Source organism: Lissotriton helveticus, chromosome 7 (assembly GCF_964261635.1).
Source record: "Lissotriton helveticus chromosome 7, aLisHel1.1, whole genome shotgun sequence".
In the NCBI taxonomy this organism is placed as follows: domain Eukaryota; kingdom Metazoa; phylum Chordata; class Amphibia; order Caudata; family Salamandridae; genus Lissotriton; species Lissotriton helveticus.
The window spans coordinates 378,238,422-378,251,145 of record NC_136068.1 but is presented as its reverse complement, the minus strand read 5'-3'; the positions used below and the strand labels follow the sequence as shown (position 1 = coordinate 378,251,145).

At 48.4% G+C, this 12,724-nt stretch overlaps 1 protein-coding gene across 1 annotated transcript in view; it reads right to left on the bottom strand.

Moving 5' to 3' along the window:
- UQCC1 (ubiquinol-cytochrome c reductase complex assembly factor 1) overlaps nucleotides 1-12,724 on the bottom strand; it is a 486,967-nt gene that overhangs the window by 312,583 nt on the left and 161,660 nt on the right. Inside the window, exon 5 of the mRNA XM_078652195.1 lies at nucleotides 2,336-2,408. Within this exon, the coding sequence (XP_078508321.1) occupies nucleotides 2,336-2,408 (73 nt within the window). The remainder of the gene's footprint in view (nucleotides 1-2,335; nucleotides 2,409-12,724) is intronic.

The window sequence follows — 12,724 nt, the reverse complement described above, 5'->3', positions numbered from 1 at the left end:
GCTGAAGCGCATCAGCAGGCGAGCCCTAAAAAGCTGATAACGGTCAAAACTCTTGTCTAATATATGGGCTTCAATATTCCGGTAATACCATGAAGGGTGTATCCAAGAATCATGTCTTAGAATGACAGCTGAACCCATAAACTGTTGTAGCCACTGAATCTAGTACAGTCTGAATAGATTGCCTTGCAGCATTCATGTCGTTATGCACTAAGCCTGTCAAACTAATGTAGGACAGCAGTCTTAGTGTTCTTTATAGAGGAATTCTAAAAAGCTTTACTCTCTTGGTATTGTATTGTATTGTATTGTATGTGGTACTTATATAGCGCATGCTGTCACCCTACGGGTATCCTGGCGCTTTAGATTTTACATCATCATCCTCAGATGGAAGGACGTGAGCACGGGAAAACCCTAGCAGGTCAGAAAGAGCCAAGTTTTCAGGTTACCTCTGAAACTCATGAGGGACTCACTCCGTCTGATACTCAAAGGAAGCTCATTCCACAAGCGTGCCGCAGCCACCCGGAAAGCCCTGCCCCCCAGCCTGGTCCGCTTGAATCTTGGGACTTCCAGCAGGCCAGCAGCAGCCGAACGGAGCGGTCTCTGTGGCCGGTACCAGGAGAAACAACCCTGCAGTGGGACTGGGCCCAGGTCATGTGTTGCCTTGAATACCATGCATAGAAACTTAAATAGTACCCTCTCTTTAACCGGCAACCAGTGCAGGTCCCGTAAAGCTTGGGACGACGAGGCACTGCGATTCCTCTTTAAAGCCAACTAGGCTGCTGCCGACTGTACTCTCTGCAGCCTGTCGATGACAAACTGAGGGGACCCCAGATACAGAGAGTTACAGTAGTCCAGCCTGCTCAGCACAATGCTTCTCACCACCAACGACCGCTTATCATCTGGAAGAATTGGGAGGAGTCGACGCAGCCTCCGCAAGAGACCGAAGCACAGGCCAGCTATCCTATTGGCCTGTGACTCCATTTGTGAATTTTTGTCGAGCAGGACCCCTAAGTTTCTTAATGTATCAGACGGGGGCACTGACTCTTCCTTCGGAGTCAGCCTGAACTCCCTCGGTCGGAGCTGAGTTAGCCCTGCTGGGGCGCAGTACAGCACCTCTGTTTTCTCCGCGTTGAACTGTAGGGAGTTCTTCCGGAGCCAGCTGGCTGTATGTCGCATACATTCTTGGAATGTTTCCATCGGGACTGCATTTTTCCCTTCCAGGGAGAAAGCCAGCTGCGTGTCGTCTGTGTAATTGACTACCTCTACCCCAAATGATTTGATAAGGAGAAGAAGTGGCTGTAAATATACATTAAAACAGGATGGGGCTGATGGCCGACCCCTGGGGGACCCCGTGGGCTATTGGCGTCTTATAGGCGGAGAAGGGTGCCAATGTGACCACCTGCTGTCGCCCTGAGAGGTAGGACCGCAGCCACTGTAGTGCACATCCCCGCACATCTTGGTACATTTTTTGAGTCAGTTAGCTTGGCATCTCATCTTTATATGCTGCTAACCTCTTAGCACATTACTCCCTTATCCTCAATGAGATGGTAGTTATAACTTTTCCAAGCTTGCCTGAGCAAAAAAGGATATCACGAGGATACATTACCAAACACGGCTTCCTCTAAAAGATATCCAGACCTATTGGCTTTATCAATGGTATTTAACCCAGGTTGTGCTGCAAAACATTATCTAAGTATTGAGCTCTGGACATCTGATGAGTCTGCAGAAAACGGGGCTGGACATAGACATGAAAATGATAAAAGATGATTAAGCAGTCAGCTAGAAAACTGCATGCACTTAAAGTACATCATATGCGGTGCAAAAGAGGTGGGACCTGCTTAAGAAAATAGTATCTCAGTATTGAGCTCAGGACATCTTATGAGTCTGGAGAAAACGGGGCTGGACATAGACATGAAAATGATAAAAGATGATTAATCAGACAGCTAGAAAAATGCATGCACTGAAAATACATCATATGCGGTGCAAAGACATGCTTAAGAAAAAAAGTAGAATGAAGGCTTTGAGATAGGCTGCATTTTCCGTGCAAAAATAAATCATCCTTTAGAAGAAAATGCCAATGTTTTAAAATTTCAACAAATCCATTTTAGTCACTACTTTAAACAGTAGTAAGTACAATTTGCAGACTTCAAAAACTTAACATGACGCATAGATAACAGCACTACTATTTCCTTTTCTCAGTCGAAATTGTGCATCTTGTTGGGAATCCAATTCATGGTGTATAACATCATACACAAGAAAGCTGATAAAATGAAATTCTCAAGACTGAAAAGTACACACATTTCACAATGCAGAGTAGTCAGCAAAAAGAATAACTTACTGTTGAAGAACTCATCATAGTCTATTCTTTCAACACAACAGGTGTACATACGCAGGGCAGCAATTTTAATTTTCTGTAAACAAATGTAAAACATTAAATTGGTAGACCATATTAAATATTTCCATCCAACATATGTGATGTCTGGTTATTTTATAAACTAAACTGATTCCCCGGGCCTTTTTCTTAGAAAGATAGTACATTGATTTTTTGACATGCCAAGTAAGCACAAGTTGGAATATATCAATAACAAAAGCAATGGGTAGAGCAGCTTTATCTAGTTAAGCAGCCAATGTCAGTTCCATGAGTTTGAATTCAGCATCAGTCTTTTGACTTTTTTTTTAATTTTATACTAGATGCCAAGTTCCATATGTATAAATAGAAGAATTTACAATACATTTATAAATGCTCACCTGTCCAAATGGGAAAAAATCCCCTACCTTCTGCACTTGGATAACATGTTATCCTAGGAATTTTTTAACTGGTCCAAAAATGAGAAAATGGAAGTGCAATCAAGCAATGTGGACTGAAAATGAGTATCTGGCATCCTAAAATTGTAAAAGGTTCCTACTCAATTCTTGATTCAGGTAGACAGAAGCAACATGTGTTTGGGGTGCGTGGGGTCACCAATAAGCAACGGAGGTTTGGAATTTTGCCATTTTTAATGCAAAATGATTTTATCAAGATAGAGGCAATGTCCATGCAGGGACATCCACGAACCTGTAAAGCTGGAGAAGCTTAATAATATATAATAAATCAAGATATGATGAAGTGCATTCCCGATAGCGGTAACATTGGATATGGAAATCTGATACACCCACAAGTTCAAGGGCCCATTGTTGGACCTCCTCCTGTAGAGTCTGAGGATATGGTACTGTGTCCATGGACCTGCAGAGTTCCAAGGAGAGCCAGTGAACCTGTCTAGGTTTGCAACTCCAAACTGACCTCTGCTTGACTGCCCAGAGGCTGTGTATAGTGGGGCTTGGTCACCTCCAGTAAATTTGGCAGGGGACTGACCGACGGTGAGGCCCTACAATCAGCCCCCACTGTGCACAGCCTTAGGTGGTGTGCAACAGGGTAGAGTATGCTTTCATAGAAGTTTGATGAAATAAATAAAAAAACTAGTTTTGGTTACAAAACTACAGGTATGGTACCAAATTAAAACCGAATAACCACAGAAATTTTCAAATTATGGTTGGCTCTACAATCCATAATTTGCTCAATAGCCATGCAAGCCATAACTAACACACCAAATCCGATGCTTATACCTCATAATATTTATAGCACATTAAAAGTGAGGTCAGAAATTCTGGTTTTGGAGTGCCAGTTAAACAACAGGCGCATCCCACATAATGCATATTAAAAGCACTGTTCAGATGTTGCCTTTCAGTTCACATCCTTGATACAAGAGGTTGACAAGAGCCACGGCCCCAAAATCACATTTCATTTTAAGTCAATATTGTTACCAGTGTCCTGACTCTATGCAATAGGCTAAGATATCCCCAGTGTAATTGATGAGTAGCAGCAATTATCAAGGCCCAAAGAAATGTGGCATTTTGGTAATCCGCCAAACAATAGCGCAGGGTGTAACACAATACTTTGGTTGTTCAATTAGCCGATTCTTCAAGAATCCTTAAGCGGGAAGAGGAGTTCCAAGTAAGGTGATCACGGTTTCTGTACACTAATCTGGAGTGCTTCTCTTTGGTCTTAATTCAGGAGTCTTTTTCCAAGAGGCTTTCACCCAGTAGTGTATTTGTTTTACTTTACTGCTCGTAAAATAGCTATGGGACTCTTTCTGCTTTACGAGAAGAAAGTTTGAAGAAGGGGCATAGTACAACTGCTCAATCTAAGCCTTACAAACAAAGATTCCATACATGCTAGCCATTTATTTTATTTAGCCTGGGGCCCACCCTACATCCGTTGCTCCATTCAAAATAACCACAAATGTTTCAGTAACTTAATTTTTTAGAAGGACCCTTGTCCGCCTGCTCTCAAACTGAACAGAAAATTGTGTGATTGCCTTCTCAATAACATGCCCTAGTAACTACCTCAAGTTTCCAAAGAATAGTGCACAGAGTGCTGTAAAACCATCATAAAATAATCAATAACTACAGTAAGAAAATAAATGAGAAAGCGCGTTCATGATTTACAATTGTTAGCAAGGAGAATGGACACGAAGATCTTTCAAACAGACTTCCGTGTGAGTCCTGCGCATAGCAGCTACATTAAGCTCTGAACCATGCCCAATTTGAAACCAAACACAGAATTTCTGATGGTTAGCTATATTGTAGAAGCCATTACTCACTTATAAACAGGATGTCACGGTAGAATGCGCATCAAGTAAGGCGCACCACAGTTATGCAGGTGTCTCACAAATATGCATACACACAAAATCAGCTTCAAGGAAAAAAGTCTGTGGTGAGTAGATTGTAGAACAGCATAATTTAGTGCCCACCCCTTTTACATGCAACACACATACTCAACGTGTGTTTAACTGCATTAACCTGTGTGCATTTCACGAATAAACAGTAGTAAGAGGCTGTATATTCACTTTAAGAAGAGCCACTAATTTAGTTAGTATGATTATAATAAATATACTCACCATGAAAGAAATTGTATGCCTTTCTTAATTTGCATTTGCTTTAAATACTTAAGCTACCTGTATTCATTCCCAACCTATTTAAATTTGGCGCTGGCCTAATGTACAACAGGCTTCAGTGTACATATTACATTTTTCAAGTGTCTTGTTTTTCTCTTCTCTGCATGTGTCTTATCATGCGTATTGTTAGCTTAGAATAGGTTCATTATATTAGACTTGCAGACTACTGATCTGTTTAATTAACATTTGGCCTCAGATACAGAGACCGAGAAGGTGGGAGAAACCATTCTGTACCAAGTAAATGAGACTGATGTTATAGCCATGGTCGTTCAAATGATTGCTTCTTTGCTGGAAGGTGGGAAAGTTATGGAGTCTACCTTCTCCCAGAGAAAACTGTTTTTTTTAATTTGGTTTGTTCCGTGGAAGATAAAGAGAAGCTTTCTAGAATCCTCTTTCATGCTTTTATTGTGCACTCTTGAAACTAGCAGACCCAACCCTATACTGACTTTGCTGAGAGGAAACCTCTTCTCAACTGCTGATTTCCCCGGGCAGAGTGTTAAGCTTGATGCTTGAATACTCAGACTCTTTCCATTGAACCCTGAATCTGGATCATGATGCTGGCACCTTCCTCATACCATTGTCCCTTATTAATTTTGATCCTATATTTATAATAGAGAACCTTTATGGAACCTGCAGGGGTGATTTTTTTTAATGTATATAATGATATTTTTAATTTTCTTTTTTATCCTGTATAGTTTCAGACTGTGTGATTATTAAAATATATACGCACTTATGATATGCTTTCTTAAATTTTTCTGATTCATATAATTTGTAATCTGAATTAAATTGTTAATGAAACCCTTAAGGTTTGCACACCATTCTATCTCGTGTTTCTGTGGAGCAGCATTGGTTTCACTGTAACTGCGATGTATTGCTGATGTTAGCTACTCTCTCACACTTCAAGCCGACAATCAAACGTCCACACAACCAGTAAGGGATTCTGTTTGATGACTTCATTTAGAGATTGAGATTTAAGGAACCCAGCTCTATCAATTGTGTGCACAGTATGCCAAATGTCTGCTCAATGCTTCTTTTCTCTCGAGCTGGATTTGTGCTGTACAAATACTGACATATACATAAACACTAGAACTTTGAAGAAAGAACAGAACCAAACCAATTAAGTAGGAGAATTCCAAATGAACTGCATTATTTATTCAACAGATTCTTCCACTGAGTTCTCCGGCTTGTCAGTCTCTGCGAAAGACTGAGGGCTTGGCTAGCAAACAGAAGCTCTCAGTGGGCCCACTGAATGGGACCTGTGTCAAACTGGGTTAGATAGCAATGAACCAGGACCATAAAATGGGAGTACTTCAAACTGGAGCACGGTGTTAAGCATTTCTTACATCTAAAATGTTACATTAGTGTTGGGATTCAAGAGCGTCTATGGAAGTATGCTTGTGTTTTGCTACACCAGAACCCGTAGAGCCCAGATATTATACTTCCCTATGTCTTAGGTAAGCGTTCCCCAGTTGAGATCTCCAGATATTTGCGAAAAAGAGATCTCAATAAATTTGTGAAAATGGTACCCAGTTGTCCCCTGTTTCCTTTCCACAACACTTAAAAACACTCAAGGAGTACAGTTTTCAGAGGAGTCGTCAGCACATCAATGCACCCAGCTTTTCCAGGCCCAAAATGCTAATATTCTGCATATTACACACATATGTATTAGAAGAAGCCAGGAGACAACTCTTAATGTTCTAACAGAAAACACAAGGCAAAGCTTGTAGGTAAGTGGGATGAAAGATGATAATGTACAAACATTCATTGACATCAGTGGAGAAAGTGGGACTGATCTGTGGTGAAGCCAACTGAGTGTTTGGGAGGAGAGCTGCAGTTAGGATTCAGGTGCACAAGTTATTTACCTTCGGTAACGATATATCTGTAAGAAACAGTAGTTAGTGTTAGATTTCTTACCTGAGAATATCCCCAGGCGTCAGACTGGATCCGGAAAGTTTTCGTCAGCAGTACCCCTGCGCGTCGGTAGTTTGTCGTCTGCGGTTCCGCGTCCGTCATCGTGATCGCCGGGATGACGCCACCCTCGTGCGCTGATGTCAGTTCTGTACATAGCTTTCCGTGCTAGGAACGCAGAGCCATGCAAGTAACCGACACTGGTGCCATAAAACTAGGGCCCTCAAAGGGAGATACCGTAACCCTAGATATTGGTTAGCAGAACGGGGAGGATGGGTGGGGAGATAAGGAATCTAACACTAACTACTGTTTCTTACAGATATATCGTTACCAAAGGTAAGTAACTTGTGCATCTGAAAGAAACAGGTTAGTGTTAGATTCCTTACCTTAGAATAGATACCCGAGCAATACCAACCCCGGTGGTGGGTCTGCGAACCAAGATCACACCAGGAAGTCCTGGAGAACGGAACGGCAAAAGAAGCCATCTCTCTGGACTTGGCTGTCCAGGCAGTAGTGCTTAGCGAACGTGTGCAGCGAGGCCCAGGTAGCTGCCTGACAGATGTCCTGCAAGGGGACTCCCCGACCCAGGGCAGTAGTTGCCGCTGTGGCCCGAGTGGAATGGGCGCGCAGCCCCACAGGAGGCTCCTTTTTCGCCAAGGAGTAACAGACCTTGATGCACAAAACGACCCACCGAGAGATGGTCCACTTGTGCACCACCCATTCCTTCTTAGCGCCCACGTAACCAACAAAGAGCTGGTCGTCCACCAGGAACTAGCGTGTGCGGTCTAGATAAAAAGAGAGCGCATGTTTTGGGTCCAGACGGTGGAGCCCCTCTACCTCTTTCGAGAGATGCGGAGGCGGAAAGAAGGTGGGCAAGGTGATGGACTGTCCGATATGAAAGGTTGTAACCATCTTGGGCAGGAAAGAAGGACGAGTCCTCAGAACAACCTTGTCCGGATGGACAGAGAGGAAAGGAGGCTTAGAAGACAGAGCCTGGAGCTCACTCACTCTCCTGGCAGAGGTGATGGCAACCAGGAATGCAGTTTTAAGAGTCAGAAGACGAAGAGGACAGTTATGAAGTCACTACAAGGTTCAAGTCCCACTGAGGCATCACGAAAGGAACAGGAGGAAACGTGTGTGATGCTTTTCAAGAATCTATTTACAACCGGGGACTTGAAAAGAGAAGGCTGATCAGGAAGCCTTAAGAAGGCTGAAATGGCTGAGAGATAGCCTTTGATAGTGCCCAGAGCAGAGCCCTGCTGGGCAAGAGAAAGAAGTAAGAGGAGAACCTCTGAAAGGGGGGCAGAAAGTGGATCCACAGCCTTTGCTGTGCACCATGCCACAAATGTGTTTCCACCTGCAGGCGTATACCGTTTCTGTGGAGGGCTGCCAGAATCACATCACAGACTTCAGGAGGCAAGTCAAATAGCTTCAACTGTCGCCGCTCAATCTCCACGCGCGTAGGTGGAGACTGTATAGGTTCGGGTGGAGGACCGTCCCCTGCTGCTGCGACAGAAGGTCCTCCTGAAGAGGTAGACGAATCGGGGGATCGACTGACATGCTGAGTAGCTCGGGATACCAGTATCTTCGTGCCCAGTCCGGAGCCACAAGGATGACTTGGGCCCAGTCTCGCCTGACCTTCTTCAGCACTCTGGCCAGAAGTGCTATAGGCGGAAAGGTGTACAAAAGACCGCAGCTCCACTCGTGACGAAAAGCGTCTCCGAGCGAGTGCTGCTTTGGAAATTCCATCGCGCAGAACTGACGTTGTGCGTTCTCTTCGATGGCGAATAGATCTAACCAAGGCTCTCCCCACTGCTGAAAGAGACCTTGCGCCACGTCTGAGTTCAGACGCCATTCGTGATCCATTATGCACCGGCGGCTGAGTTCGTCCGCCCTGGTGTTCAGGGAGCCTGCCAGGTGTTGAACCACCAGGGTGACACCCTGGTGTTCCAGTCATGTCCAGAGGCGCAGAGCCTCCTGACAAAGGGTCCCCGACCCCACCCCGCCCTGTTTATTGCAGTACCACATGGTGGTGGTGTTGTCCGTGAACACCTGCACTACACTTCCCCGTAGAGAGGGAAGGAATGCCTTCAGTGCAAACCAGAGCGCCCGCAGCTCCAGAAGGTTGATATGGAGCTGGAGCTCCGCCGGAGACCAGAGGCCTCTGATCACCGCCTCTCCCATGTGGCCCCCATCCCATTAGGGACGCATCCATCACTACTACGTGCTCCGGTTGAGGTAGGCAGAGGGATCTGCCACGGACCCAATCGTGGTTCGTGAGCCACCACTGCAACTGACTCGCAGTGCCCTCCGAGATCAAGACGTGGTCGGACAGGTTGCCCTGATTCTGTGCCCAGTGAAACTTCAGGTCCCACTGCAGAGCCCGCATCCGCCACCTGGCGTGATGCACCAGTAGGATGCAGGAGGCCATCAGACCCAGGAGATGCAGCGTCAACATGACCGAAACCCTGGATAAAGGCTGAAAGATCGGAATCAGAGCCTGTATATCCCGAACCTGCTGTTCGGGAGGATAACGCGAAACTGCGCTGAGTCCAGAACCGCTCGATGAAAAGGAGCTTCTGAGAGGGGCACAGGTGTGACATCTGCACATTGATGGAGAACCCCAGCGAGTGCAGGAGGTCGGCCGCAGTCTGGAGGTGGGAGACGACTGTCTCGGGCGAGCCCGCCTTCAACAACAAGTCGTCGAGATAGGGGAAGACTGAAACCCCTGATCTGCACAGATGAGCTGTGACCACCGCCATCACTTTCGTGAACACCTGAGGGGCACTGGTGAGGCCGTAGGGGAGCACGGTAAACTGAAAGTGCTCATGGCCTACTGTTAACCGCAGGTAGCGCCGGTGGGCCGGCAGGACGGGGATGTGGAAATATGCGTCCTGCAAGTCCAACTCTACCATCCATTTTCCAGGGTATAGGGCAGCTAGGACCTGAGCCAAAGTCAGTATCTTGAACTTCTCCTTCCGGAGGTCCAAGATAGGGCGTAGGCCTCCTTTGCCCTTCTTGGGTACCAGGAAGTAGTGGGAGTACCAACCACGTCCTACTTCTGGCCCAGGAACGCGCTCAATGGCGCCCTTGGCCAAGAGGGCCGTAACTTTCTCCTGCAGAAGTTGTGAGTGATCCCTCGAAATGCGGTGGTACTGCGGTGGCATGGCTCGAGGGGTTGCCTCGAAGGGGAGGGAGTAGCCCCTTCGGACGATTTGCAGCACCCACCTGTCCGTCGTGATGGAACGCTAGTGGAGGAGGTGATGGCGGACCCTGCCCCCCACTGGCGTCGAATGGGCCTGAAAGCTCGGACTAGGAAGGCTTTGAGGCAGATGCTGCAGGAGTGGATGTGGACTGACCTTGCCGTTGTCCCCCGGCACCGCCATGACGGTTACCACGTCCGCAACTGCGTTTAGGTTGGTTCTGCGGCCTGTGGCTGACTGGATGTCTGGGGGCGCCCCTTCCATGGCCACGAAAGGGGCGAAAAACAAAAGTCTGCTGGCGCTGGCCCGACAGGCCCAAGGACTTGGCCGTAGCCCTGGAGTCCTTGAAACGCTCAAGCGCACAGTCTGCTTTGTCGGCAAAAAGGCGATGGCCATCGAAGGGCATGTCCATGAGCATGGCCTGGACATCCCCCGAAAAATTGTCAGACCTCAGCCAGGCATGGCAGCGAACCGCTACCGTCGTGGAAATCGCCCTGCCCAGCGAGTCCGTGGTATCGAGTCCACACATGATCGAATAACATGCTGTATTCCGCCCCTCAGCAAGGGCTTAGGCGAGCCGTGCCCGGGCCTCCCCCGGACACTGGGGCAGCACGTTCGCAACCGTGTCCCACAAGGAGTGGGTGTAACGGCCCAAAAGGCAGGCGGTGTTGATAGACCGCAAACCCAAACTCAATGAGGAGAACAGTTTCTTTCCAAACTGGACAAACCTTTTGGATTCCCGGTTGGGAACGCGGTCTGGGACGTAGAGGCGTGGATCAAAAGGCTCTCAGGGGTGGGGTGAACGGACAGAAAGCAGGGGTTGCCCAGAGCCGGGCGGTGGCGTCGGGCCACGTTCCGATCCACAGGGGGCTTGGACCAAGTGCCCATCAGAACGTCCGTGAGGGCCTCATTAAACGGCAGCAGAGGCTCTGAAGAGCTTACTGGCGGCTGCAGCACCTCAGTGAGGAGGTTATTCCTCACGGCCGCAGCAGGCAGCTCAAGAGCCAAGGCCTTGGCCGCCCTGCGCAACACCACACCATAGGGAGCACCCTCCTCCGTAGCCACGGAGGGAGGAGAGATGAATCCAGTGTCAGGCGATGTATCCAGACCACTGGCCTCCCCAGCTCATCTGCCCAGTCCTTGCTCAACTGGCACTGTTGCGCCACAGGGTCCTCAGACCCCTCCCAGTCCCCCCTCTCATCCGTGTCCTTATAAACAGGCAGGAAAGACGGAACCGGGTCGTAGGTGAGGCCTCACCCATCGACGCCGAAAACGGCGCCGTTCCGACGCCGGACCCGGACCGACGCTGAAACTGGGGACGGCGTCGTCCGAAGACGGCGCCGGGAGCGACACCATCGGGGATGGCGCCAGCGGAGGAGTCATGAGGTCAACTGGCGTCGACCGGGATCCAGGCCTGGATCCCTCGGGGCCCTGCGGCGTCCGGCCCGAAGTCGACGACAGCACCGAAGCACCTGACGGCGCCGGGGCCGAAGCTGCCGGCCCGCTAGGGACCCCAGTCGGGCCCGCGGGGCCCAAAGGGGCGCCGACAGGCCTCGGCAGAGGGAAGTGAGTCCTCATGGCCACGACAAAATCACGTACCTCCTCCGGCGTCGCATGCAGCCCAGGGACTGAATGGTATGAGGCCGGATGCTACGCCCGCGGCTCCAAAGGTGTCGCTCGAACCCTCAGCCGCGTCGTGCGAGTGGCGAGGGGAGTCGGAAGAGCGATGTCGCCTCTTCGACTTCTTTTTATAGTGTCTCGACTTACCGGAGGACTTGGAGCCCGACGAGTGGTGATGGCTCGGCGACGCCTGAGGCTCTGCAACCAGTCCCTCGACTTCCTCCTCGACCGGGACATTGAGCGGCGCGGAGCCGACTTGTTGTCGTGGTCGGCCCGAGGCAGTAGAGACACCGACGGTGGGGGTCGGTCACCGTCATCAGGCGGTGACAGGTGTCGCACGGCTTGAAGCCAGGCATCCCTACGGCACCAGGAGTCGAAGTCGACTCGAAAAGAGATCCAAAACAGATCAAAAAAGTTAGTCAAACAATGACTAGAAGTACTGCTCTTCCCGGATCTGCGCTTGCTGGCGCGGAAAAAGGAAGAACTGATGTCAGCACGCGAGGGCAGCGTCTAAGTACTCCGACAACGTCATCCCGGCGATCACGACGCCGACGACGGACGCGGAGCCGCAGACGACGCCTACCGACGCGCAGGGGTACTGATGACGAAAACTTTCCAGATCCTGTCTGACGCCTGGGGATATTCTAAGGTAAGGAAATTAACACTAACCTGTTTCTTTCAGATCTACTTATCGCGCGGGACTCGCAACCTTCTCTGGCTGTACATTGTTGCACAAGATCCTACAGATCAGAGCACCTCCTACCTCCAAGGTCTGCCCACTACTGATCTCAATACCCTATAAAAATACATATCTTCCATTTTGAGAAAATGTATGGATCCAGTGAGGAGCAGGGCCCTTCTGCAGTTGTAGACATATATGGTGATTTTCCTATGCTGGTTTTAACGAGGAGGAGATAGAAAAGGCCATAGTAGAGACATCGAGTAATAAGGCACCGGGCCCCGATTCTGTCCCCGCAGATATGTATAAAGGTGAACCCAAAT